The sequence below is a fragment of the Pseudopodoces humilis genome, chromosome 1, assembly GCF_049639895.1.
Source record: "Pseudopodoces humilis isolate 2021_Gansu_Grassland_sample_001 chromosome 1, ASM4963989v1, whole genome shotgun sequence".
Classification (NCBI taxonomy): domain Eukaryota; kingdom Metazoa; phylum Chordata; class Aves; order Passeriformes; family Paridae; genus Pseudopodoces; species Pseudopodoces humilis.
Window position 1 is genome coordinate 30,928,610 of NC_142200.1, and position 27,187 is coordinate 30,955,796.

General features: G+C 39.5%; 2 protein-coding genes across 6 annotated transcripts in view; one reads left to right on the forward strand and one right to left on the reverse strand.

Moving 5' to 3' along the window:
* The window catches only part of GDAP1 (ganglioside induced differentiation associated protein 1), a 31,360-nt gene extending 19,097 nt beyond the window's left edge, over positions 1-12,263 (reverse strand). Inside the window, exon 1 of the mRNA XM_014255948.2 lies at positions 12,135-12,263. The gene's annotated coding sequence lies outside the window, so the exon portion shown is untranslated. The remainder of the gene's footprint in view (positions 1-12,134) is intronic.
* Positions 11,888-27,187, forward strand: part of JPH1 (junctophilin 1) — an 85,112-nt gene continuing 69,812 nt past the window's right edge. For all 5 annotated transcript variants that reach the window (XM_014255946.2, XM_014255935.2, XM_005517084.3 and 2 more), the window contains exons 1-2: positions 11,888-12,333; positions 18,713-19,469. In XM_014255946.2, the coding sequence (XP_014111421.2) occupies positions 11,955-12,333; positions 18,713-19,469 (1,136 nt within the window). In that variant the 5' untranslated portion in view covers positions 11,888-11,954. The remainder of the gene's footprint in view (positions 12,334-18,712; positions 19,470-27,187) is intronic.

Here is a 27,187-nt window from a genome sequence, read left to right on the forward strand (position 1 = left end):
GCTATCTTAGCTCATTTCAATATATTGCACAAAGTGAGGAATAACTGAAACTGGAAAAAAAAAAAAATTAATCTCAGCTTCTCTCTAATTTCACTTTCTTTTAATTCCAGTTTTGACCATTGTGTGTGACCCAAGACAGTTGAACAAAGAGCTATTTTTGAGTTTACCTTTCCTCCTCTACAAAAGCTTCATGCTTTAGCAGTTCTAAGTCACTGGAAAACGTATACTAACATTAAACAGGAGTCTAGTAAGTATGGGTTCATATCTTAGAGCAGTGTTTTAATACCGTGATTAAATTTGTATTCCCCCTAAACTGCGTTTTGTTTGAACTCCGTGGTTTGTGATCCCGTTTCCTCCCGTTCTCTTGATGTCAGCTACTTGGACGCTGGCAGAAGATCCCTCTGAAGCGCAGCTGCATTTGTAAATGTTTCATCAAAGGCCTGAACGTCTGGTAAGCAGCAGAGCCGGTGGGTGCTACGAATGTGATCTGGGTCTATCTCGGGGAGGAACAGCATGACCGTATTTACTGCCGATGCTATTCTGGGGGCTGGATGACGTGCTTCTCCCCTCTGGCTGAGCAACACTTGCCCGTTCGTCTTTCAACACTCACTCCCAGTGTGACAGGATGAAATAAAACAAAATTTACTGGTAGCAAGCGTACTTGCATATTGAAGACTTCCATTCTAACAATGTCATGCACACACATAGTCTTATTTCAATAATCATGTTAAACATTTTTTACTCTATCTAGGTACGATTTTAGGTTCCATTTAAAAAAAAAATAAAACCATAAGAAGATAAACTATTACCTCATAAAATAATTCAAATTATTATGGGGGCACAAGCTTACTTGTCCCCATAAATGAACTCAGGACGGTGGCAACACAGTAGTTCCAGCTCCGCACAACACTTCCAAATGTGGACAGCAGCTGTGTCTCCCAAAAACTGTGAAAGTAGGGGGGAAATACTGTCTTTGTTAAAGCAATTGTGCATGTAGGATGACCTTGTCCAAAATCAGGAAAGTATGAACTGAAACTCACTCAATATAGAGCAGAATGTGCCAGGCACTTCCAGGCATTGATAAAACCCAACCTAGTGCAGGATCTGTGCTAGACTTCGTAAAAGAAAGGACGAAAAAATTTTAAAAACCCAAATAAATGAAAAACCCAACAAAATTTCAAATTAAAAAAACATTCACATTTTTCACGCTTCAAGGGTTATAATTTTGCCAATTTTTTTTTTTTTTTATCTAGAAATATACCACTGATAACAAGTAGCACAGAGAAGATCACTTTTTTTTTTTTTTCGTCTCTTAAGGCTATATGATTTTCAGCACCAGAACTGGAGAATCACAGAGTTGCATAATTCCAGATTCATTCCCTTTCTGGATACTGAAATTTAAGGTAGGAACATCCTTTCATCATAAGTTTTCAAAGTTGGTTGACATTTTTTAAATATTCAGTTTGGCTCAGTTTTGCAAATATGCAACCAGCTGATAAAAATAAAATCTGATTTAAAGTTTCATTAGACAAAAACTGCAGTCTCAAACTTCCATAAAACCATATCACTTTACAAGTGAAGACAAAACTTCTAACTTTAACTTGTTAACTTAAACTTGTTAAAGTTAACAGCTTCTAACTTTAGCATGTTGTATCACAGAAACAGTCCTCCAAACCTGTTAAATTTTTGTTTTCATGGCAGAACTTCTTGTAAGCAAAAACATCAGATTGATAACTGTGGGTGAATTAACAAAACTTTTTGTAATGTTATCACACAAAATAAGGGAATTTCAAAATCAATTTTAGCTGTCAAATCAACTGAAAAAAACCCTTTGTACATAACATAACCAAATACCATGCAGGTTAATGACAAATTTTAAAATTAACAACCTAAAACAGAAACTAAAGTTATCTCCACAATGGACTTAATAGCACAGGTGATTTTACGTCTACCTACAAGTGAACGATTCAGTGATGAATACATGCCTAACTAAACACAAATTATTATTCTGTAAGTCAATTACATTTATTATGCATTCAGACATAAGAGAACATAATATAATTGTTTTTCAAATACACTGTATTATTAGGAAGACATACATTTCATGATTAGAGCAGACACTGTCAGGGAAGAGATATTTTTATATTCTTCAGAAAACTTACCTTAAATTCTACCATATACAAAGTATAGGTGGTTTACAAAAACTCAAATAATGGACAATTTTTCATAAAGGACCTTTTGTACAAGATTATAAACTTCTACATAAACAGAATTTATTTACTATGACAACTGTAGTTTCTAAAGGAGGATACTTTGATAAAAAACACTACAAAACTTGCTTTAGACTCTACACCTAAGAAGAAAAAGAAGAAAAAATTACTTTTAAACATAACTTAAGGCTTAAAACTCTCCAAATCATAGTGTTTGTTTTTAGGAAAAAAATACTGCAAATACTAATTTATTCAATGTCTATCATGTACTTGCCAGAAATACATAACACATACATAATTTATTCACATTCAGAGCTGCAAACACAAATTCATGTGAATTCACAAAAACAAGAGCATAAACACTGTCCTGCACCTGCACAACACAGGGACAGACATTCAAAATTCTGCACTGTTGGTTGTGTCCTTCAAAGCGCAGAATCTAGTCTTTAAGTGACGTTTCAGTGGACAAATAAAAAGCCATTTTGCAGCAATGTGGAATTACAGTAAGTGCATTTGCTAAGAAAGGCAGTTTTCAAGATGCAGAGGGGGCTGATACTGTAATCTACACAGCAAACGGGTATCTTCACCATATAAAAACATCGTGACAGTGTGCTACAAGCACTGAAAAGACCAACAGAAGAGAAGCAAAAGAAGAATAAATGAAATCTCATACCAGCTGGGAGGTTTAATTCATTGGTTAGGCTGATTATGACGCACTAACCCTTGTTATGTTCTTTTATATAAACTTAAATATCAAAATACATTAAGGCGTTTGACTTGCATGGTAGCTGCGGTGAGAAAGATTTTCTTCCCCAGAACAAATATTCCTGAAGAAGCAGAAGCAACTTTTCAATAGGGTGAACTTCTCAACTCAGGCATAACAAGCATCTGTTTGTCTTTTTACTGTTTTATCAAAAATCAGTTAGAGTAAGCCGCATTATCCTCACCAAAGTTTAAGCAGATTGAGGGAGTGGTTTTCTATTAATGGTCTTTGCAGCACAGCCTGCTTAGTCCTATGGTAATGTCCTCTAAAGCTCAATTCCTCTATTGTAAAGTTTGTTAATGGAAACATAGTCAAAATGACTATACTGTGCATAAAATAGGCATATTACATTCAATATCAAGCAGCAAAACCCTTAGCTTTTGCTCCTCTGGTAGCATTTGTCTTGTTTTCTCCATCATAAACTGAAAAAAAAACCAAACAAACAAACCACCAAAAAACCCCAAACACTGTCATATTTAGAATGGCAGTGATTTTCAATTAATTTCACAAATGGATTAACTCAGAAAAACCAATTATCTGAGGTATGAGAAGCACCAACACTAATTCACTGGTGAAATGCAACAGTTGTTAGTTCTGATCCAGTACAAGAAAACAGAAGTGTGACATCAGCCAAGGCCCTAAAAATATCTTTTAAAATTAGAAATATCATATCTAATTGCTATTTTAACATTAATCACCACTCAAAAAAAAATAAAAATCCATTTTTATAAGAAACAAAGCAAAAAAATTCACAAAACATCCCATGTTAAGATAAAATTAGGTATGAATGTAGACAGACATAAGGCCTCATGCCTATATCTGATAAAATCTGCCTGACAAAATCAAGGCAGATCAAGGAACTGCAAGCTCCAGGGAGTAGCTGGAGAACTGTGATCCCTACAGAAGCTGGGATGGGTGCCTTCTTTGAGGTGCACTCACCACTGCAAACCTGACCTACAGAGCTCTAGTCTCCTTCACAGGAGTCACATGAGACAGAAACACTTCAGACCTGACTGTCTGATGATGGAATTCTCTTTACCTGTGAAGGTCTGTAATCACTGGTGATGAAAATGCTAGCTAATAAAGGAGGGTTTTCAATTAATAAGTGGCCTAAAGCATGGCAAAAAGCCTAGATTTCTGGGAAGATATAAGTTGTATATGCCTCTCAATAGAGATATTCAGAAAAATAGCACCATGGTGAGCCACTGAACTTTTTTCTCCTATGGTATTGTCCTGGGTTGATTGCATGTATGAAAATTACTTAATTCACTAGCTAATTTACATAAAATTTACCAGAGGAAATAAGATCTCAAAAAATTTTATTCCTACAACTTAAAAATAGCAAAGCCACAAAGTACACATCCAGGCAGAAGAGAGATGCTTTGCACATCACTGACAAATAAATATTAACCCCAATTCTTACCTGATGTGAGAATTAATACAAATCCTCCAAACAATTAGAAAAGCTTCAATCAGGTTTTGGTCCTCCTCAGGCACCTAGAAAATCTGCAGGACATGGCAATGCAGGACTCAAGAGCTTTGGGTGCTGCTGCTCGTCCTTCACAGCACAGAACAGGGTGAACATGGGGGACTTCAACAACCAAGGGACCAGTTGGGAAGGTACTACAGGATCATTACAGTACAGAATCATAGAACGGCTTGGGTTGGAGGGGTCCTTAAAAGACCATCCACTTCCAACACCCCTGCCATGGGCAGGGACACCTTCCCAGCTAGACCAAGCTGCTCAGAGCCACTTCCAGCCTGGCCTTGAACATTTCTCAGGATGGGGAGTCCACAGCTTCTCTGGGCAAACCTCTTCCAGTGCCTCACCACCCCCACAGTAAAGAATTTCTTCCTGTACCTAATTCTAAACCCACTTTCTTTCAGTTTGAAGCCATTCCCCCTTTTCCTGTCACTACATACTCTCTTAGATAGTCTTACTGTTTCTTGTAGTCTTCCCTCAGGTACTGGAAGGCAGTTGTACAGGGAAAAGTTTTGTTATTGAGTAGGTAAGTGACTACATCAAATCTGGAATATCTCTTCTTTTTTAATCAACAGCAGGCAAACTGACTGAAAGTGCAAGACTGAGGGCAACATGGGTGAAAGATTATGGGGGAAATGTTATTTGTAATTCCTAGAAAAAGAAAATGGAATTACAAACAAACAAGGTGAACAGTAAAGCTGCCAGCTTTTCTGTATGCTTTCAATTGCATTAGGGCAACTGTTTGCATAGATGTTCTGCAAACAGAGCAAAGGATTCGGCTTTAAGAGCAAAATAAAAATAAATCTTTTTGCTGGATTATTTTTAAGCTGGATTGGTTTCCTGATCCAAATCACAGCTCACTGAAGAAACAGTTGTGCTGGCAGCACAGAGGGTTGGGGGCATGAGAATATCTCAAGCCAGTGTCTGCCAAGACTGCCCTGTAAAGACCACAAACTTAAGATCTGCTCTCTACTAGGTTTTAATTTATTATAATGTCCAAAGAGAGACATCTGTAAATATAATGCGAAAATAGTGTGAAGGGCATAAACACAAACTACTTAAATGAAAAGGGAAAATAAGTATCATGAGATAAACTTGACTAAATTGAGAGCTCTTCAAGGACCCTGAAACACTAGAAGGAAGCATACGCAAGTAAAATGTAGGTCAGATTACTAAAGGATGAATTTTAAGGAAGAGTGCAAGTATGTAGGGGCAAAATCAGAAAGGCCAAATCACAGAATGAGTCCACAGAATGAGGAACAGAAAAGGAAACTGAGAAAGCCCTAGAGGAGGATGAGGACGGCGAAGGGAAGGGCTGTGCTGCTGCTCAGTGGGGAGAAAAAGCTTTCAGCCACACCAGAGATAAACCAAAGTGCTAAAAGCTTTTCTGTTTCAGCCTTCACTAAAAGAGATATGTATTTTGACTTCCACAAAGCTGCTGACGTTTGTTAAACCTGCTCTAAATAAAGCTGTAAGAGACTACACGTTGTTTATAGTTATTAAGTAATGGTTATTAATTATTAAGTCCCAAGCCAAGAAGGGTGTATGAAATGCTAAATCTGTACCAAATGCTTTAATATTCAATACCTTCATAAATAACTTTGATCTTGGAGGAGTTCAGTTATCATGCAAGTGTGCAAACTGTTAAAAACCTGTGAGGAACAGCAATGTGGAATTAAAATTGAAAATCAACTTAACTTGGGAGCATAATCCCAAAGGGGGGAAAAAAGAGCATGCTAGTGAAAGCCTGCTAAAAGAAACTCAACTTCACTAATACAAAGAGGGAAGCAACTAGTTAAACAGAATTCTATGGGAAAGGACTAGGTCTACAGCAAATCACAAACTGAAGATGTTTTTATACATCATCTTGTTGTGTGGAGGAGAACATAATTACCATACTGCCGATTCCTGGCACCAGTGTAAAAAGAATAATGTCATTTGGGAGTCACACAGAATCATGCTACTTTAATATGACACAATATTAGCCAAATAGTGTGGTTTGTATTTGAAATCAGACTTTAGCAACTAATAACATAACATAATTAGATAAAGTCCAGACAACAGCAACTGTGACAATCATGAGGTCTACAAGAAAATAATGCATCACAGAGCCTCCTCAGGCTAAAGGAAAATGCCCAAGCAAGACTAGACAAGCCATCTTCAGAATGGGAATTTGCTCCAAAGAGGAAATCCATAAACCTTTCCCATCTTCCCCAAGGAAACAAGACTTGAACTACAGCAGTTGCACAATTCCTATCAACATGTAGGAAAAATTTACAGGGGATAAATCTGATTTTATAGGTATCTTCCACCTATATAATCTGAATGCTAATTTAGGGTAGTCACTGATACGACACTTTTCTTCAAATCAAGAAGAAAATAAAACACATTTGGAGTTAGGTTTTTTTTCTTTGTAAATGGATTAAAGTATAGTGATCCACTCTTTTTTTCTTTTTTTTTTTTTTTTGGTATAGATATGTATTAAAAAAACCCCAAAACAACCAACAACACAACTCCAAATGTTGACAGGATACAGAAACAATATATAATATTTTTTCCACTATAATAAAATATTGTAATATCTTTATGCATTAAAAAAAAATAATTCCAACACACTGTATAGAGAGTTCTCTTACTGTTAAAATCACTTCAGAGACAAAGGTGTTCAACATAAATGCTGCATTTCCTTAAAAAAAATAAACTGCATTTTTATTTCAAATCTAATTCAGTTGCTTGGAACAATGCTGAAAATAGAAGCCTGGGTACAGAACATACTCATCTTGTTTTCAAGTTAGAAGAGGATCTGTATTTTTGTTTTTTATAAGCTTTATCAGCACTTTTGCAAGGAAAATAATAACTGTATTCACTGAATAAGCACAATATCGCTGGAATTAAATACGCTGTCTTACTGGCTAGGTCCCAGCTTCAGCTGTGAGGTAGAACTGACACTGATACACCCAGGAGAGCAGATTCATAACACAAGGTTGCTCAAATATTATAGCAGAGTTTTTGAAAAAAAAATCCTCTAGAATTACTGTTTCAGTAATTACACTAACTTAAGTGGATTTACAGTGTATAAGGAAAAAGTATTATGTTCCTGTTCTAGAAGTCAGACAAAATTATTTGTGTTAAAGTTATATAGAACTACGTTTAAAAACTTTAACATAGACTCCAGACACAAAAAATAACCTGACATAAAAATTGTAGCTGTTCCTATGGAGCCAGAAAAGACCTATTTGCCTTTGAAATTTCTACACTGTGTGTTTTGTCCTACCTTTACTTCTGGATGTCTGCCTCCCTCACAGCAGTCCTGTGTGTGAACTCCTCCAATACAACATGTGAGGCGTGGAGCTCATCAGTGAAACATCCTGCCTCCATTCTGAAAAACACTTGAGAACAGTCTTCGGAGCTTTGCCTTATTTGAGCACAGATATCTTGCAGATGTTTAATTTAAAGCTCATGTGTAGTCCCACTGAAGTAAATGGGATTACTAAAGTACTTAAAGTAATTCCCTACTGAATCAGGCTTTTAAGAGTAAGAATAAATGTGCCTAATTTTTATTCATGCTATAGACTAATAGTTTAAACTCAGCAGTTTTGTATTCAGTTAATATTAAATGTCTGGAGTTAGTGTATCTTCACCTGCTGCATCTACCATCCCTATAGCAAGGACCTTTTTAAATATAACCCTGCAGCACAGTTTTTGCATACATACTGTGTCATCAGGCACTCATGTTTTGCATACATATAGTGTCATCAGACCTAGTGCTGTGATGACTTTCTTGTAAATAATAAAGAAACTGCACTTGCCCCTTGTATTTTTTGAGTGTTACATGCATGAAATATTTCAGAAAATAACTCTTGCGGTGTAGATTAAAAAAAAATAAATTCCATTTACTTTGGACAAAAGAGGTATTCATATACCTGTAATTGCTTACTTCCTGCATCTATGGAGTTGTAGAATAATTTTTAACTTAATTCTGGGAAGAAGGAAAAGAAACAAAATCTGTGGATCTAAGCTATTTAACATATTTAACGCATACATGCTAAAGGTTGAATATGATCATTACTTACACCATGGCTAGAATCAAATATGATGTGGCTTGAACTAAAGTTGAGACTTATCAATGCAAAAATCTGTCAGCAAAAAAAAAAAGAAGGCCTAACCAAAAAACCAAATAATAAATCTAGAACCTCATCAGCAATGAGACACCTGTGGCTTCTTACATCATCAAGATCTGGCTAAGCGATGCTGGGAGTTCTTTGCAAAGCACTTCTATTCTCACATCTATTAAAATTTATCCCCTGCTGACAATATAATAAGAGAAGGCTAGCAGTGATGAATTCATCTTGTCATCAAGAATCAAGTGCATTTAAATTGATTACCTTATTTGAATGAGTACACCTGGAAATATCAACCATATGCAAAATTACCACTGATTTTAGCATCATTTGCAGGTCACTAAAAAAGGACCCACTGACACACATGTGATAACAAAAGAAAAATAATACGATCCTTCCTGAAATTTTCACTGTTCATCTCTGGCCCACCTGATCTTGTTGGTTCAGCTAATCTAGCATTAAAACCTGGAAACTTTTAATCAAGGGGGTAAAACAAAGGACTAATAGGTAGATGCCTATGTAATGTTTGCAATGGTACAAGATCTACTGTACAGATGTAAGAACTTAAGCAGCCCCGATTAGCTATAGGTTTGTGATACTGTAAGAGACAATACATCAACAGCTTTAGGGATAAACAATTCTTCACTAAGTAACAATACCAAAACACATCAGGGGTGCAATTACCCAAGCCTTTATAACAGCAAATCCAGTTATTCACTGATGCTGAACCAAAAGTGATACCAAGCTTGGCAAAGGACTTGCACAACCATGATTGTTGTCTAGGCCAGTGGGCAGAGGGACACAGCAGGTCCTTCAAAGAAGCAGCTCAGATCCACAGAGGAGCTGTGAATGGAGGAGGGTGAATCTCCCAGTCCCTCATCAGACCCACCTCTTCCAATTGCTGAGCTGCAGCAGCAGTGTCTGGATTTTCTAACCCTTTTTCACACCCCACCTCTGCTCCCCTCTGTGCTGGTTGTGTACTGGCTGTGCACAGGGCACAGAAGTGGTGTCTAAGGCAATTCTGGCTTTACACTTCATTTCTGCACACAGCACCCAGAAACACTATGCAAAGCAATGGTAGCCCCATAACAGACACACCCAATGCTCAGCAGCTCCAGTTCAATCATGAAAACTTAAAAAAGTCTGCTCACAGAATAACATGCAGTTATGAACAGGCAACATCAATGACTAGCTCATTGTACACCAGTATCAGCTATTATGCAAGCTGACTTCCAAGAGGTAGTTCCCCACAACCATATAAAGTGTTTCAATCTTCTGTAATTCTGATCAAACATGACAGGGCTTTATCTTCTGCCAGAAGAAGGAAAAAAAAAAAAAAACAGGAAAAAAAATTAATAGAGTGAAAATAGTAAATGCCTCAAAGCACATGTGTTATCACCACTATTGTTTCCAGTCTTTCTTCAGGAAGATATGCAAGACATGTAGAGCATAAAATCCAGTAAGCTCAAACAACATTCAGAGAATACTTCACTGTATCTTCTTCAGCAATCCCACCCACCGCAATATTTTCAAACTTCCCCTCCATTCTCAATAACAACTTTCTAAAAATACCATATTGCAGTGAAGGTCTCAGTCCTTAACTTCAGCACACTTCGTAGCCTTGTCCAATGATGCATGAAATGCATGTCTGTGCTACAGAAACAACATTTTTGCCTGGTTTTCTACACTCCAAAACTATAGAACAAAATTTTCTGGGCTCAAAGGGGTATTGAAAGCTTCTCCATCTTCTCATGAAAAGGCACAAGTCAAAGACTGTGTCTTTTTCTATGTATGTGTCCAAATGTGGGTGCTGTCTTCTACCTCCACATGTTCAAGCAGAACTAGAAATCCTTACTGGCACAGAAAGGCGGCTTTGAAGCACCCAGATCTTTTGATGACAGGAGACAACAGTACCAGTTATGATGTCCAACTAGAAAGAGCAGAAATACTTTGGCACTAAACTGTGTTAAACATGGCATAAAAATGTACACAGAAGAGTGAGTTGTGAAGCACAAAGTTTGAAAATTTATTCAAGTTACATGGGTGTGTTTAGTATGTGCAATAGTTTCATTTAGGTTTAAGTCAAAACTGCTTACATTTGGGATGAATTTGGCAGATTTCTGAAGCTTAACTGTTTCAATTTCTAATGTTTTGAATTCAAATCTTCCACTTGCAATTATATTTCTGCTTTCATTCATCACTACTAATATAGCCATTGTTATTTCTCCGCTTTTCCAAATCATCTGTGTCCAGACAGTACCACGACCCATGTTTAACAAATATGAATCATGCTTCTAACAATACTCCCATCGAAGAGGAACGTTTTCTTTCATATTTTTTTCCAGTCCTGGTCTGTAACTGCGAAAGAACAGAAAGCTACAATACCGTGACAGCAGCTTTCAATCCCTTCCCTGCTATTCTCTCTGCAGTTCCTATGCTTACGTGTTTCTCCTGTCATTTGCCCTCACAATTTTTTATCTGATTATCAAATATCTGGCAAAGAAGTACTTGGCAGGATTTAGAGCTCTTCAGTCGCCTGATGCCCGCGGAGCTGATAGCATAATGAAAGGCTCCTAATGAAGTTCCCAGCAATGCTGCTCGTGAAAAGCGTCGATACCACTCACGTTCTTTTCGCCCCGTTATTTCCCCACCCGTGGAACTTGGTGGGCTCCACAGAAGATTTGGAAAAGTGACAAAACACAACTCGGCTGTGCTCTTCATTAACAATTTCGGCTTAAGCCTCGTCGTCAAGCAAGTAAGAAATAAAAAACAAAACCAAAACTAAGAATCACAAGTAGCACTCGGAAATCCTCTCTTTTTGCCCACTTGTTGCAGGCGCTAGCAGGTGCAGCAGCACCTAGGGGACCCGAGGGGCGGCGAGCACGGAACCACCACCGCCCCCCGGGCACGGCGGGGGCCGCGGCCCGGATGCGCGCTCCCGGCTCGCCCCGCCCCCGGCCAGCGGGGGGCACCTTTTCCCGGGAGCGGAGGGCATACGGAGACCTCCCCGGGGGCGAGCGGGCGAAGACGGCTGCTCCCGGGGCACGAGCTCGCCCAGGCGCGGCGGCCGCAGCCCCATCCCGGCCCCCAGGAGCGCACCTGCCCCGCGGCAGCGGCGCGGCCACACCGGGGGCGGGCCCGGGCGGGAGCGGAGGGGCGGGCGGGGAGGAGCGGGGGGCGGGCGCCGCTCGCCGCCGCGGGGCTGCGGCTGGGCTGGGCGCGGGCGGCCGGCCGGCGGAGCGCTCGCAGTTGCGGGGAGCGCCGGGGCTGTCGGTCGGGCGGCGGGCGGGAAGGCAGGGCGAGGCAGGCGGAGCGGGGAAGGGAGCGGAAGGCGGGCGGGAGGCGGCGGCGGCGCCGCGCTCGCCCCGCTGCCCTGGATGACGGGCGGCCGGTTCGACTTCGACGATGGCGGCACCTACTGCGGCGGCTGGGAGGACGGGAAAGCCCACGGGCACGGCATTTGCACCGGGCCCAAGGGGCAGGGCGAGTATGCCGGCTCCTGGTCCCACGGCTTCGAGGTGGCGGGCGGCTACACCTGGCCCAGCGGCAACACCTACCTGGGCTACTGGGCGCAGGGCAAGCGCCACGGGCTGGGCGTGGAGACGAAGGGCAGGTGGATGTACCGCGGCGAGTGGTCCCACGGTTTCAAGGGGCGCTACGGGGTGCGGCAGAGCCTCAGCACGCCGGCCCGCTACGAGGGCACCTGGAGCAACGGGCTGCAGGACGGATACGGCGTGGAGACCTACGGGGACGGAGGTGGGCGCCGGCGGGGGGCGGCCCGCGCGCGGCCGCGCCGGGGGGCGGGCGGGGACGGGGGTGGGGGGCGCGCCTGCGTGGGCGCGCCGCGGGGAGGGGCCCTCCTTCCGCCACCCGCGCCCATCGCCGCCCTCGCGCCGCGGTCTCGTCTCCTTCCCCTGCCCTCGGCCGAGCGCCGTTCCCGGCGCCGTTCGCTCGGCGCCCCCGAGGCCCCGCTGGCGGCGGGGGAGCGCCACAGGTGCCTGGCGCCCGCCCCGCCCCACTCCGTGAGGGGCCGCCTGGCCCCTGCTGCGCTCCGAGCGTGCTGAGCTGTCCGGGCTCAGCGCTCTCTCCCGGCCAGCTGGTAGAAATCCGCATTACGGCCGCCTGCAGACGGCTTTCCTTTCTCCCCGCCGGGGCGGCTTATGGGCTCCCTGCCCGAGGTAGCGATGGCCGGGTGGCCGCGCCCGGCTCCGGGAGCCAGCGAGGGGGGCGAGCCCCGGCACCTCGCCCCCTGCGCACCGCGGTCGTGCGGGAACGGCAAGAACTTGCTGTAATAGAGCCCTTGTGTCGCGCTGGTGTGCAGGCAGGGGTGGCTTTGTGCGCTCGATGCGCTCGGCTTGTAAACAGGAGGCTGGAGCTGATGGAGTGGGGACGCAGCTTGTGTAAAATCAATGAAACTTGGGTCCACCCTCATGTAATAACTCCTGTTTTTACCAGAATTGTAAATGGAGATAAATAGGGTTAGTTTCAAGCGTCGTGCTCAGAGCACGAGGTGTGCAGTGCAGTCGCACAGACGTGCCTCTCACAGCCTTCCCCACGACAAAGCCGGGGTCCCAGGGCTGAGCTCGCCGTGGGCGTGCGGAGGGGCCGCGGCCATCCGCCCTCTGCTGAAGTCGGGAGCGGTCAAGAAGTCAGGGTTCAGTGAGGTCAGTGAGGACTGGAGCTTACTTGAGTGCTCACTTGCAGTTCTTGTGCCTCTGTCACTCCATGCTCTGAGCGGTAAATACGCCTGATACTCTAATTCCGCCTTTGCTGCTGAAATGTTATTGGCCTCGGTGGAAGTGCCACCTGCAACTTTTGAAGAGTTGCTCTTCAGCTAGGAACAAGGGAGCAGGTTTGTTCTGGTGTAACAGGAGGAAAAACGGGGCTCAGTTTTAGGACTAGAGTGTTCTAGGATTTTTAGCAGAAATGGTGCTTGCCTCGGCGTTCAGCAACTTGTTCAGTTACCAGGCAAATAATAGAATTTACCGAATTCAGAGTTCACGTGATATGACTAAAGGACTAACCCGTGTATCAGCTCTTAACTGATTTGTTTTGCTGGTTTCTTCAAGGAATTTTGTCAGATGATCTCTAGTCAAACCTTCAGGAGAATGGGCATTTTTGTATCAAGCAGAACATGAGATAGTTGTAGCTGGGCTCCTCTTTTTTCTTTTTGGAAATATAAAATGTAGCAACTTGGTAAGATTCAGTTCCTTCAGACAATGAAATGCGCAGTGGGTTTTGTACCTTTCTATCCCCTTGTTTAGAGATATTTGTAGCTGTCCAAAAATTGTTTCTTGGTAGGGAAAGCTCTGATAGTCAAAGGCAGCTATGTGTTTGTGGATTCAACAGAAAAAAAAAAAAAAAAAAAAAAAAGACTACCAAAATCAAAGTATGAAAGAGATCAAAATTTCGGTTTCACTATTTCACTTTCATCATACAATGTACTTTTCAATTTTTATTATATTTGTTTTGGCTAATTACAGGCAGTAGCTTTTTTTTCTTTTTTCCCTTCCCTCCCCTTCTCGAAAAGTAAATTACCATTCCAGAAAATCTTCCAGAAATTATTTTCTCAAAGTTGTTTTTATCCTTTTCTCTTTAGGTTTCTTGGGGCTTTTTTAAAACTCTAAATATAGTACTGGTTATTGGAGGTAAATTCTCTCAGTATTTAGACTTGGAACAGCGTATGAAGGTTCCAGTTGACACTGTTAGCTGAAATCTGTTGTCATGACTCCAGTCTTTTGCATGTTGCAGTTCATACAAACAGGCTGTGAAGTCCCATTGATTTTAATGAAAGTACTCATGAATGAAGCAGAGCAGTACGTCATAGATATTTGCAGATGTGTTTTTGTTTTCATGCTCTGGGAACAATAGATGTATTTGCACACCAGAACAACATCTGAAATGGGTTTATAAGGAAACCAGATTTTCACATGTATCTTTAACATAATTTAAAACAGTTGCAGTAAAGCTCTCTCTTCATGAATTTTGGAGAATACCAGTGTAGAGAAATAACTTTTTAGGCTATGTCAGTTGCCAGTTTATTTTCAAACTCACTATAATCCAGGCCTCTTTGCTGCTAGCTTTTTGTTTGCTTGTTTTTAGTATATCCTCATACATTGCTTTAAAATGTATTTGTGGTATTACGAGATATCATTGAAGGAGGGAAAAGGAAAATAAGCATTGACAGTGTTCCTCAGTTTTTGCACACAAAACTCTTCATGATATGAGTAATGTATGTCATGCTGTGTTTAGATGCTTAAAATTGTCACTCAGTCAAATCTCTGAGGAAAACACTGAATTATAAACCGTGATACTTCATTCGTTGCGTGTGATTACAGTGGGCCTGCAAGTGGCCCATCAATCTTGTCCCCTGCAGCAATCTGGATTTTTGTGCCTCCTTTAAACTCCCTATGTTTTTTTAATCTGTGTGAAGATGCAAAACCTACCGGAGGAAGGACTGTGGCATAATACGAAACTTCAGTATGTCTGAGTTGGTTATTTATGGTCCTTCCAACAACTGCAAAAGCCAATTGCATTTTGTCATTTCACAGAGGGAGATCAGGGGCAAAAGCACCCTGAGCAAAGGTCACATATGTTCATTGATTTCTGAGAGGTCTTCTTCCTAGGTCTGCACTTATTTAACATTTGAGTCAGTGATGTAACAACAAATTTTTTTTAAACCACAGAATATCCAAGTAAAGGATAAGAGTCAGTGGAGTAGTTAAATGGGTCCTTGGCCTCTCCGTTTTTTTTCACAGTGTAGTTTTAAATTTTAGCTGCAAGTGGGCAATGACATTTACAGCTGTAAGATGCACCAAGGGTGTTTTAGAAGGAGTGGAACACTGTAACTAAGGAAACAGATTATGAAATTATATCTTACAGCAACTTGCCAACAAAAAGAAAAGGAAAAAAAAATATACTTTGTAATAGCTCTTGGGCTCAAAATATGAACACCTTTTCATGAGAGCAAATTAAACACCATATGGATGGTCAGTAGTGTGGCTGAATGCTTCTTCAATTGCAAAGGATAGCAAGCCTAGCTTTTGAAAACTTAGTGTGAAACAAGGTTACTATTTTATGGTCAAATACAATTTTAAATTATGTTGGCCATCACAGTGTTAATTAAAACTTTAATAATCGACCCTTAGAGCAACTGATTTGAACAGTCAGCTGTGGTATAAGGTGAAACAGAATGTGGTGTTTGTTGATGTATCGTTCATATTCATCTCTATGTAAAGAGATGGGTAAATACTGCATATGTTTTCATCTTTATATATGGGAAAAGCTTTTTCACCGTGTCTTATACATCGTTGTATTTAATTATATTGCAATATTAACATACCTTGTCTTGTTTAAAGATTTCTAAAATTTATTGAAGAAGGTGATGCAGTTAAAGTCTGATCTAGTCAGTCAAATTACTATACAAGGTTCTTGTACCTACATTCTGGACACTGCTCTCCATATGTTATTAAAATACTTCTCCTTTAATATGTGAGTTGAAAAACCAAGGAAAATGAGATGCTTTTTAGCGTTAGTATCAGAAGCCTTTCCACTGATGGATTTGTAATGATACAAGGGATAATAGTTACCTGCTACACTGCATAAAATTCAACCTAAATATCTCATACTTTTTAAGGACAAGATGAGTATGAATCTTCCATTTTCTTTTTTACTATTTTCTCTTTAGAAGAAGCTGACTTTGACTTTTTTTTACCCAATAGAAAGGAAAATTGGACTAGTGGATAGAAGCACATTAATTGTTCTTATTTTAATGCCTTTATGGGCAGCAGCAACCACTTCCCTTCTTTCTAGAGTAGTGAAAAGTGCAAGTCCCCCATCAATTAAGTATTTTTTAGCTTTCCATTAAAAGCATTTATTAATTAAAATATTAGTAAGAAAAAAAGGTTGGCCTTTTTTACTTCTTTAAAATTCTGTACTGAAATAAGTTGATTGTGCTTAAAGTCTGACACTGTAAGCAGCATGGAGAGCCATAATTATGAGATGCTGCTCTAATGTAATATTGTGGTATAATCAAAATTAGACTTAGATTTATTATTTCAAAATTAAATTAACTAGTGCAGAACATTAAGGGAGTTACAATATGTAGCAATAAGTGTATGTAGCCAGATTCTTAGTTCCACCATATCATTACAGATCCCAGAAATAATTAGGGACAAAATGAAGTAATTTATGCTCATAAAATATTAATGTGTTTCCGGGAATTTTCAGTTTAATGAAACAACAACAAAAAAAAAGATTAGAATGTGCCTGTGTATTTGCAGTATTTACAGAACATGTCATACCAGTGCTTTGTGCTCATGTTTCTATTTGTTCTTCCCCATATGCTGAGTTTTTTAAAATAATCATGTTCCTAGATTCGGCACCCTTACAACCAGTACAGCAGTAGGTATCCAGGATACAGAGAATGAGAAAGAAACTAAGAAAGTTGTTTGTTTGTGTCAGCAGCCATCTGTTAAAACAAAAACCTTCCACTTGGTAAAATTCTCTACCAACACACAACAGTTATGTTTTGGAACCTATCTAGTATTATATAATAAAGAAAACAGATTTAGCAAATTTAATTGTGTGTTAACACTGAAATAAAAGTTAGCAGAAGCAGTAAAGATTAAGGCAGTACCTTATAGATGGTGGACACGTAAAAAGCCAAAACAATATGTATATATGGAAGAGATTAAATCTCAAAGCAAATTAATCTTGGTTCTACATCTTCAACTGCAGATATGTCACAAATATTTTCACAGAAACTTTATCAATCACTGAATTTGACATTTGATACTTAATTCCCTAAATACTTAATAGGTGTTCCAATTGTAGTAGATCAAAATTTTTAAAAAATTAAAGATTGCTTATTCATCCCTCTGTGAAAATACTCAAAAGTAGCTTAAAAAAAAAACCCAAAAACAAAACAACAAAAAACCAGCACTAGGTGGGTGAGCTACTTCATTTTGAGGAGCTTAAAGTAGTTTAATAGGAATTAGAGTGAAATTAAATCAGAACACAAGTTATCTTCTATTTGCTAGTTATGGCATTCATGCCACCTTCCTTTGGAGCCTCTGGTAGAAAAGGCCTTCAGAGAGCAGACACTGGCAGGTATCAGAATTATAATGCCTTTTGAGAATACAAGAAAAAAAATTGCTATAGTAATATGATGTAGGTGGGGTTTGGCTCCAGTGTAGCTTTGCTTGGACACCCATGACTTTTCATCTTGTATCCCTTACTTCCTCCTTACGTTGCTGTTTAAAATTTTTACAAGAGTAGTTATGATTAAATGTTTGCTAGAATGTTGTGCAATATTGTGCTAGTGCCTTGCCTTTCCTACGTACTGCAGAACAAATGAAAAGCAAAAAAAAAGGGCTAAAGAATTCATGCTTTTGATCCCTCTGTGACAGCACAGAATGCAGTGCAAGTTTATGTACTGGGGATACCAGAAAGTGTTAGTGTGAAGAGTTCATAAAGAGAAAGGAGTCCTGAAGTTTTGTCCTTTCATTCCAATCCACACAAAAAATTTAAAAGATTTAATTTTACGATAGAGGTTTATGACAGTGGATCCAAAAGCCCGTCTGAAGACAATTGAGGGCATTGTAAAATAGCTCCTGAGGAGGAGAGGTCTGTAGTCACCCTAAACCCACAATAACAGAATGGTTACTTCTATTTGCTCTTTCTGTGAGCAGTTTGGCACAAGAGCTGTAAGTGTCCTACTCTTTCCCTTCTCTCCAGCCCTCTCTCCCTCCTCAGCTGACTGTATAGAGTGTGTCCCTGTTTCTGCTGGCTACCTTCCTATTGGTCCACCCTAAAAACATGTTGAGGGAGTCCTGCTTTAGAAATTTTATCAATTTTTTTTTCTGTGGACAGATCCATTAAAAAAATGCTTATGTGTTTATAGTTACTGTGTCTCAGTTGCCAAAATAAATCAGCTGTGAAAGTGAAGGATTTGCTAAGTGGAAAAATAATTTATAAGAAAAACAAGTAACGAAAGTAGTTTATCTGTCTGTGCCGTGTGCATCTCTTCATACTGAAATCAGAGCTGACAATGTAGTGTTGCCTGTAGCATGTTGGATGGAGAGAGCTAGGTCTTCTACAGCTTCCTAAATTTAACTTCTTATTACTTTAAAAGGTACCTACCAGGGGCAGTGGACAGGAGGGATGAGACATGGATACGGTGTACGTCAGAGTGTACCCTATGGCATGGCCACCGTGATCCGTTCACCTCTCCGAACATCTCTGGCGTCACTTCGAAGTGAGCAGAGCAATGGCACTGTTCTGCATGATGTCACTTCAGACAGTCCGGCTGGAACAAGAGGAGGATTTGTGCTCAATTTTCACAGTGATGCAGAAGCCATGGGCATTAAGAAAAAAGGAGGCTTATTCAGAAGAGGATCCCTTCTTGGTAGTATAAAACTTAGAAAATCGGAATCTAGGTCATCGATATCTAGCAAACAGAGCTCTGTCAGGAGCGATGCTGCTATGAGCAGAATTAGTTCTAGTGATGCCAACTCTACAATTAGTTTTGGAGATGGTGACTGTGATTATAGCCCTCTGGAAGACCATGTTGATGCTACCACTACGGAAGCCTATATGGGTGAATGGAAGAATGATAAGCGCAGCGGTTTTGGTATCAGTGAGCGTTCAAATGGTATGAAATACGAAGGAGAGTGGCTGAATAACAGGAGGCATGGATATGGATGTACCATGTTTCCAGATGGCACCAAAGAAGAGGGAAAGTACAAAAATAACATTTTGGTCCGTGGAATAAGAAAGCAACTTATACCAATACGAAACACAAAAACTAGAGAAAAGGTGGATAGAGCAATAGAGGGTGCACAGCGAGCAGCTGCCATGGCAAGAACCAAAGTGGAAATTGCAACCTCAAGGTAAGTCATCAAGTGGAAGGTTGTAAACCTTTGTGTTAGTGAGCACTTGCTCACATTTCATTTTCATATGTGTAGGTCCATTGACTTTAGTGGCATTTTGCATGTGAAACTTAGAACTTCAACTCATTTGAGTAAAGAGTTTGTGTTTGTTCCATAATACACTGGAAAAGTACATTTCCATTCTTGATACATTTCTGTTTTCTCTCAAGAGCTGCTGCATTGTGCCTTTAAACCTGTTTGGAAAATAAAACTGGTGAGGAAAGAAGTGAATGATTTGGGGGATATGAGGTAAAATTTGAGTATTTTCCCATAAGCATGCTCCAGTTATGCTTATTGTATTGCTGATTTTTTTTTTTTTAGCAGCTTCTGAAACTCACTGAAGTTTCCCATTTGACAGTAGGCGTCTTAAGATGCATCTCTTTTTCTGAGAAACTCTGGTATGAACAGCATAGGAATAATGGTCAAGGATGTTGTGTTTAGAGGCTTGGTTGCAGTATCTGCCAAAAGAGTTCTTTATGAGGGCTCTTCCATTTTGGAGCACATTTCTCCTCAGCTCACCTCATCATACAACCACCACATCAAATAGGGGTGGTCAGCTTCTCCCTGTGTCTTTGCCAAGTGTTTGAGATGGGAGAAGTATATATTGGTAGAGGAGAAAAGTGTCATTTTCGCTTTGAGCGCCTAACCAACAACCAAGCATGGTTTGTTTGAAATGGAATTGTTACAAATTAAATCAGTGTAGACAATTTTAATTGGCTTTTATTGTTAAGTTTGAGAGCTCTTTAAAAAGCTATTTAATTTTTATTGCCCTCCAATAAGTTTCTGTGGTGGTTTTTCTATTGATGGCTTTAGTTTGTTTCCTCAGGCAGGCTTTTCTTGAAATATGCTTTGAATAGAAAAAGAGACCAGAATGTGCATGAAAGAAAATCTTCATGCTATTTTAGAAAGAGGATGTCACATTACTCTTAAGAGCTGAACAACTGATTCCTAATTTAGTGTGGTCAGTAGTGTGTCCCCAGTGACTATCCTTTTCCTGACAGCCATAAGAAATACAGAAAATACCAAAAACTGCATAAGTGGGAGAGCTTGAATATATAAAATGCTCAGAGCAAGAAGTAGTTGAGACAATGAAGAATGTACCATACTGTTAAAGGACCTTTCTGAGAACTGGTCATGTAAGTAAAGGGTAGCATATACTCGGTTACTTCTATAAATATATGTAAGGCATTATATGACAGCATACCATATTAGCAAAGCAGATCAGTAATGCCACACTTTAAGCAAGTACTGGATCCCATTCATTTTCTGTCAGTACATAATAAGCCCTAGTTTTAAAAAGAAATGGGGCAGTGGGATGTATGGAAAGGGGGAGTCACCACTTGGAGTCCATATAAACCTATTAAGAAGCTGTCGTCTGAGACCATTACGTTCTAAGTCACAGTGTATGCATTTCCTCTTCAAGAAGTGTCTCTGAAGTGTTTTGTTTGCTTTTCCTTCCACCCTTTTTAGGTGGAGGACAGAGTTCAAATTGCTTATTTTGGAACAATTCATAAAAACAATGTTTATTTCTTGAAAATGTGTTTTTGAAAGTGCAGCAGAAGGACTCAGTTGTAGTACAGCTGTGGCCAGGGGCAATCTCTCCCTTTGGTTTCTCAGCTAAAAATCTCTCTGAAATACTCCCATGACTACCAGGATAGACAGCAGGATGGCAGATTCAGGTTTTCTTTCTCTTTAGTAGCCACTGCACCAACTGTACTGGCACTGATTCAAAGGCCAAGAGATCTGACACCAAGCTGGGCAACATCAGGCATGAAGATAATATTAACTTCACTTCTGAGGGCATGTTGGACTCCGCTAATAAGAATGGCAAGACCTTTCCTATCTCTAAAGCTTTCAGAGTTGTTTTGAGTATCGATCAGTAGGAGCAAGGCCATGGGCACTGGTGAGCTAAGGAACTGTCATGCTGGCAGGGTCAGTAGCCAGATCATCTGGAATAGATTCCAGAGCAGTACTGAGTAAAAAAACCTATATTTCAAATAGTTGTTAAAATCTAGGCTGACCAGATTGGTATGGTTTCAGGATGAAAGTACTTCTGTCTCACTGAAACCTGACAGCCAGTATTGGTTTCTAACTTTATTTTTTACCAAACTGATACATTAATATTATAATAATTCTTTAGACAGTAGCATTCTTGTAACATCTTCCTAGATGAACATGAGGATGGCGGTCTTGTCTGTTTCCTGACAATTACTGCTGCACAAAAAAGTCTAAGAAAAGTGCATTTTATAACTTCTCTAATGTGTAGTACAAAGGTGGTTCTGCCCATATGGCATAACCTCACTGCACAGCAGCCTTTATGTTTCAGACTGGACAAATGTCACTGTTACTGTGTGCTTGCTGTAGATTTCCATTCCTTTAATTGAAGACCTCTCTACCTCTCTAGATAGACCTTTCCTCACCCCAGAAACCATCGAAGGGCTAGAAATCCTTACTCTCATCCAGATACCTTCCTTTTCAATGCAGCTTGGAGTTGTATGCTATTCTTCCTGCATTGTTTATTCCCAAGATGTTTGTTCAGCCAAATGGAAACAGACCATACTCCTCTTCATAGCTCCTTGCTGGTCATGACAGGTTTGGCTGGTAGTTTGACCTGTGACAGATGTCCACACAGTCTTCAACGAGACCAACCACTGTTTTTTGCTTTATATTCCTGGTGTCTTTTTATGTCTAAAAGTCCTCTTTAGTAAACTGTGTAATCATCTTCCTTTGTCTGAAGTGGCAGTTCTGTACACAGAGAAAAATATAAAAGTTGGGATAAGTAGTGCTTCTCTGAATCTAAATTTACATTGGCTCTCCTGACTTAGCTTTTGTGTTTTCGAGGCATTTGTACTGAGGTGTTTCGAAAATGACAGCAGCACTTCTCAAAAGATAGCAGATTGCAACATTGTGTGATGTATAAAAAGCTGCTGTATCAGGGAAATAATTACTAGCTTCTGCTACACAGATATGTATTCAAAACAGATTAGAAATTAGCAGTGAATAAAAATTCTTTTAAAATTACAGTGCAGCTTAATAGATTTGATTGTGTATTAGAGTTTTACTAGCTGTATTTAAGGAAAAATATTTTGGCATAAATAGAAAAATCCCAGAATTTGAGAAACTTCAAAAGTATGTTCAATACTTTCATTTTCCAAAACTTTATAAGGTGCCTTTTTAAAAACATCATTATTATGGGGAGTAATTAATTAAAATTCATCTTTAATGCATTATGCTAAAAGTAGTCAAGCTTATATGCTTTATTTGGGGTCCTTGTGTCTAAAAGGAGAAGCTGCTTTCCAGAAATGTTTGATTCTTTTCTAAACATGTGAACTGCTTTAAATGCTGGAAGATGTACGTTTGGAAGAGCCTTTTGGAAGATACTAAAAAGCCACAAGTGTTGACTCAGCCAAGAGTCAAGTGGAAACTCATTTGGAGGATATCATGTAATTCTCACTGTAGGGATTTTGAACTCCTTTTCATCGCTGTCGTATGTCTTATTATAAGGAGATATCCCTCTGCAGTTCAGTATAAACTGGAATGACACTAGACTTCTTTCCTAGTATGAAAATTACTTAAGTTCTCGTTACACTGTATTATATTAACTTTGCCTTCATGAATACTTATGTACAGTATGAAACTGTAATGTCTCTGGAATTCATTTCATTAAGTTTGAACTTAAATTTACCTTATAATACTCTTTGTCACTGGGTGTTTTTAAAATACATCAGTCCTGTAAATAAACATGAAGCAGTGGAAGCAGAAGGAATGATGTTTGTTTACTAACAACCCTTCATAGTCTTTTAGAAAAGGCAATTTTATACATTCAGGATTGAGTATTCAGATCCAGGCCCTTTTCTTTTTTTCTCCCTTCAAATATTTTCTAGCTAATTCTCCCCTTGAAAGGTGTTCTTATTAAAGTGTTGACTCTCTGAGGAAAAACAAACTTTGCAAGGACACAGAGGGACATGATAAAAACACAGTAAGGGCAAGAAATATGAACCAAAAAATAGCGTATGAAGGAAAACGGGGAAAGGAATCAAAAGAGAAAAATATCTCCTTTTTGATATTTTCTTTACATTTCATTGATCTTTCAGGTCATAAAATCTTTCAGATTTAAGAAAGAAAAAGTTTTAAACCTCTTTTTTATTCTGTTTTTCACAGAAGCGAAATACTTTTAATTACTTTAAAATTTTGAGTGAGTTTTAAGTGAAGTGTATGTACTGTCATAATGTGCCATGAGAACTTGTGACCACCTTAAAAGCAATATTATAATGGGCTCTCATTACATGAACACCTGAGATTTGGTGAAGCATAATGGTTCCTTTGTGTTAGGCACTGCACAAACAAATTATGCTGTCTGGAGACCTTGCAATCTGGGAAAATGGCAGTGCCCAACAGATGAAAAGAAGCTGGCAAAAGACTGGATCAGAGAACAAGATAACAGTAAAATCAATATCTTGCTACTAATAATATGGAGCAGTTCCTCCTTGTTAATTAGCTGTCTGTGCTCAGGCAGCAGTGATAGCAAGCCTCTAGTCAGGAAGACCTTTTTAAGTGGAGCAGTGAAAGGGGATTAACTGGCATCTTCTGCAGTGATTTCTTTTTCAGAGCAGCTTTTATAGACAGCTCAGTTTTATATTTAACATGTTTGTGTCCAAGTCCACAGATGCTAGAGCTAAATTTTAGCTTTCATTTTTTTAATAGAAACTACTGAAACTCTGTTTGTGATTCTGTCTCACAAGCAGGCTGCCTTGTTCTGTGTGGCTCTGAAAGAGTCTTGAGCTGTTAGAAGTGGATGCAGGAGGAAGGTGCAGCAGGATTGACTTGGTAGTGGAGACCCAGGAAAATAATTTTCTTTGGGAGTGGACCCACCTTCACAACATGGACTTTCTTGGGTCCCTGCTCTCCCTTGCAGTCATTGTGCCCTGGAGCCAGTAGCTGACTTGTGTAATATTCAGTGCTGAGGATGAGTCAGAGAATTCCAGTTTACCTTGAGTCCTGGCCCGGTGCTGCCCCAGCCTGGGCTTGGGCACTTAGCATGGGCTTCAAGTTGCTGGGCAGCACCTCTAGCTCAGCTGTCCACGCCAGAGCACCCATGTCCACAGTACAGCAGTTACTTGAGAACCCACTGCTTATATTTTTCAGAGCCTTAATTCAGAGTAAGCTTCAGTGTGCTGTGATGATGGGGTAATAAGAAGTGTGTGGAAGTCTCAGGAAGCAGTACTAGATGGTTTATTAGGCAGCTCCTTTGTTGCCCTGTGTGACCAGCCTGACCTGAGCAACCTGTGATTTCCAGGGAGAGCTGAAATTACATGCATGTGATGGTACAGTTTGTGTCCACACTTGAAGGCAGCTGCTAATCATTCCAAACAGCATTGAATTATTTGTGCCACACACAGCTTTCCATAATGGATTTAGCTGACTCTACCGCTCTCACTTTACTCAAGAAACTAAACTGGACACTTGTAAGCCTGGTGCCTCACACGCCTTGGAGATGCTTTACTTATTATAGCTGAAATATGAACATTGTGTTTAGGAATAGGATCCAACAAATACCAAAGGTATTTATATAAGACTGCTTGCTTCAGTACAGAAAGCTGCCTGAGGTTCAAAACAAAATCACTTTATCAAAATCAATTAGCTACATAGTTTGTTTGAAGATAACAAATTAAATGCTGTGGTAAGACTTAAAATAGTTCTTGAGCTACTATAGATAGTAATTTTAAAGTTAATTATGTATTCTTTATAGAAAACCATATGTTCTTTGAATCCTGTGGGAGTTACACCATTAACTTCATTGGGGCACATCTTCCCTCAGATTTCACAAACAACTTGTTGGTAAAAGAATATAATCTTGGACTGTTCCTCAGTTATTTGCTGGGGAATGAATAATACACCTGTTTGAAATACACAAATCATATATACATCTCTACACAGATATTTTTACTCTCTTAGTATTTAATGCACCAAGATTACGTGGCTGAAAATATACAAAATTAGTCCTGTACCATCCCTCAGCTTGAGATTTTAAAAAGCCTCAAGTATTTAATTTTTTATCAAATTACCTATATCCAAATATACCTACCTATAGCCATAAGCTTGATAAAGGATTTTGGGGTTTTTTGAGCAGTTATGGTGTGTATCCAGTCTTACCTTGTATTACTTGGTACTATATTATATATATTAATACTATACTTATTTGTATTACTTGGGTACTATATATTAGACACAGAATTGTTACTTGAGATTTGCTTTTCTAAATTGTTTAAAATCAAGAGATTGCTAGTACAAGACTGGAAATATTCAATGCTTTCAGAACATAAATTAAACAATTCTGCGCCAGTGCTTCTAAAATAACCTTCTAAGAAAGCCTTTTTCTACTGTACAAATGTTCTTGAAATAGTTCTTTATTCAGATGATAAGAATTTTTTTTTCCAATTTCCAGAACACTTAATTCAGAAGAGGAGGGGACTTCTGCAGTAGTAGCCCAGCAGATGTATATGACAACATTAAGGCTTTTTTTTAATGATACTGGGATACACAAAGAGACTAATACTTTTTTGTAGCCACAGAAGATGAGCTGTTATGCAGATTCTCCCCTTATTTTTTTACACAGCATGTCAGTTTTGATCTGTATTACAACAATTGTTCAAAAGCTAAGCTGCAAATAGCATCTGTTTCTACTGACTTGCAGAAGAGTTTCTGTGATGGAAATAAATACCCATTTAAAAAACAAAATCTGGATCGTTTGTGCTGGTTAGTCATGTATGAATTGTAGAGTCAAGTCATTAGATTTATGTTATTGATTGCTATAAAAATACTCTCAAAACAAAAAAGATATTCAGTTTCCGCTATATCTAGTACAACTGCATACATATGTCTATCAGTACTAGTTGGAGCTTGAGTAATTTACTTGATGTTTTGCTCAAAGACTAAATCAACTCTTACAGAACATTCCCAGCTTATTTCTTTAAAGAGATAAAAAAACTTGCTATCATCTAAATGTAGCATTGTCAATCAGTATTATGTAGAGTAGGATATTTCTCACAGAACAACTACAGCAGAAAAATACTCATTAAAATTATTAATTCATGCCCCCTACGTTGATCTAATTCTATATTTCCCAAATAATAATTGATTCATTTTCTCAAAACTGGTGTAGTTCAATGAGTAGTACTGTTTGTTTAAATATTAATGGATCAGTCAGATATTACGACTTCTCTTCATGTTTCTGGTGATTAATACATTTTTCTGCTTTATGTATTTAACAGATTTCAGTACATATTTGCGTACACTGACCTGCATTGTTTTGCCTATCTCACTATGATTTTCCTCTTTCAGTACCCCTCTGTTTGCACTGTTTTCTGCTTTTTCATTCTTCTGCAGTTCTTTGCTCTCATTGTCTGTAGAGGCACAATCTCTTTGTGGGTGGTGTCCAGGAATAAATTTCTCCATAAAAGTTTGTCTCCCTCAAGTCCATGTAAGTGTTTAATGTCTGAAACAGCCTGTTGATTATTCCTGTTGTCCTCTCAAGATTTAGTATTCCCTGATCTGCTGAATAGAGGTAGTCTCCCAAGAGCTCATTCCCAAGGTCACCTTAAAGCCATTTATACATAAAGTTAGGGTTGTTCTGCTTTGCACATCACTTACACTTAAGTTGAACTTCATTCGCCATTAAG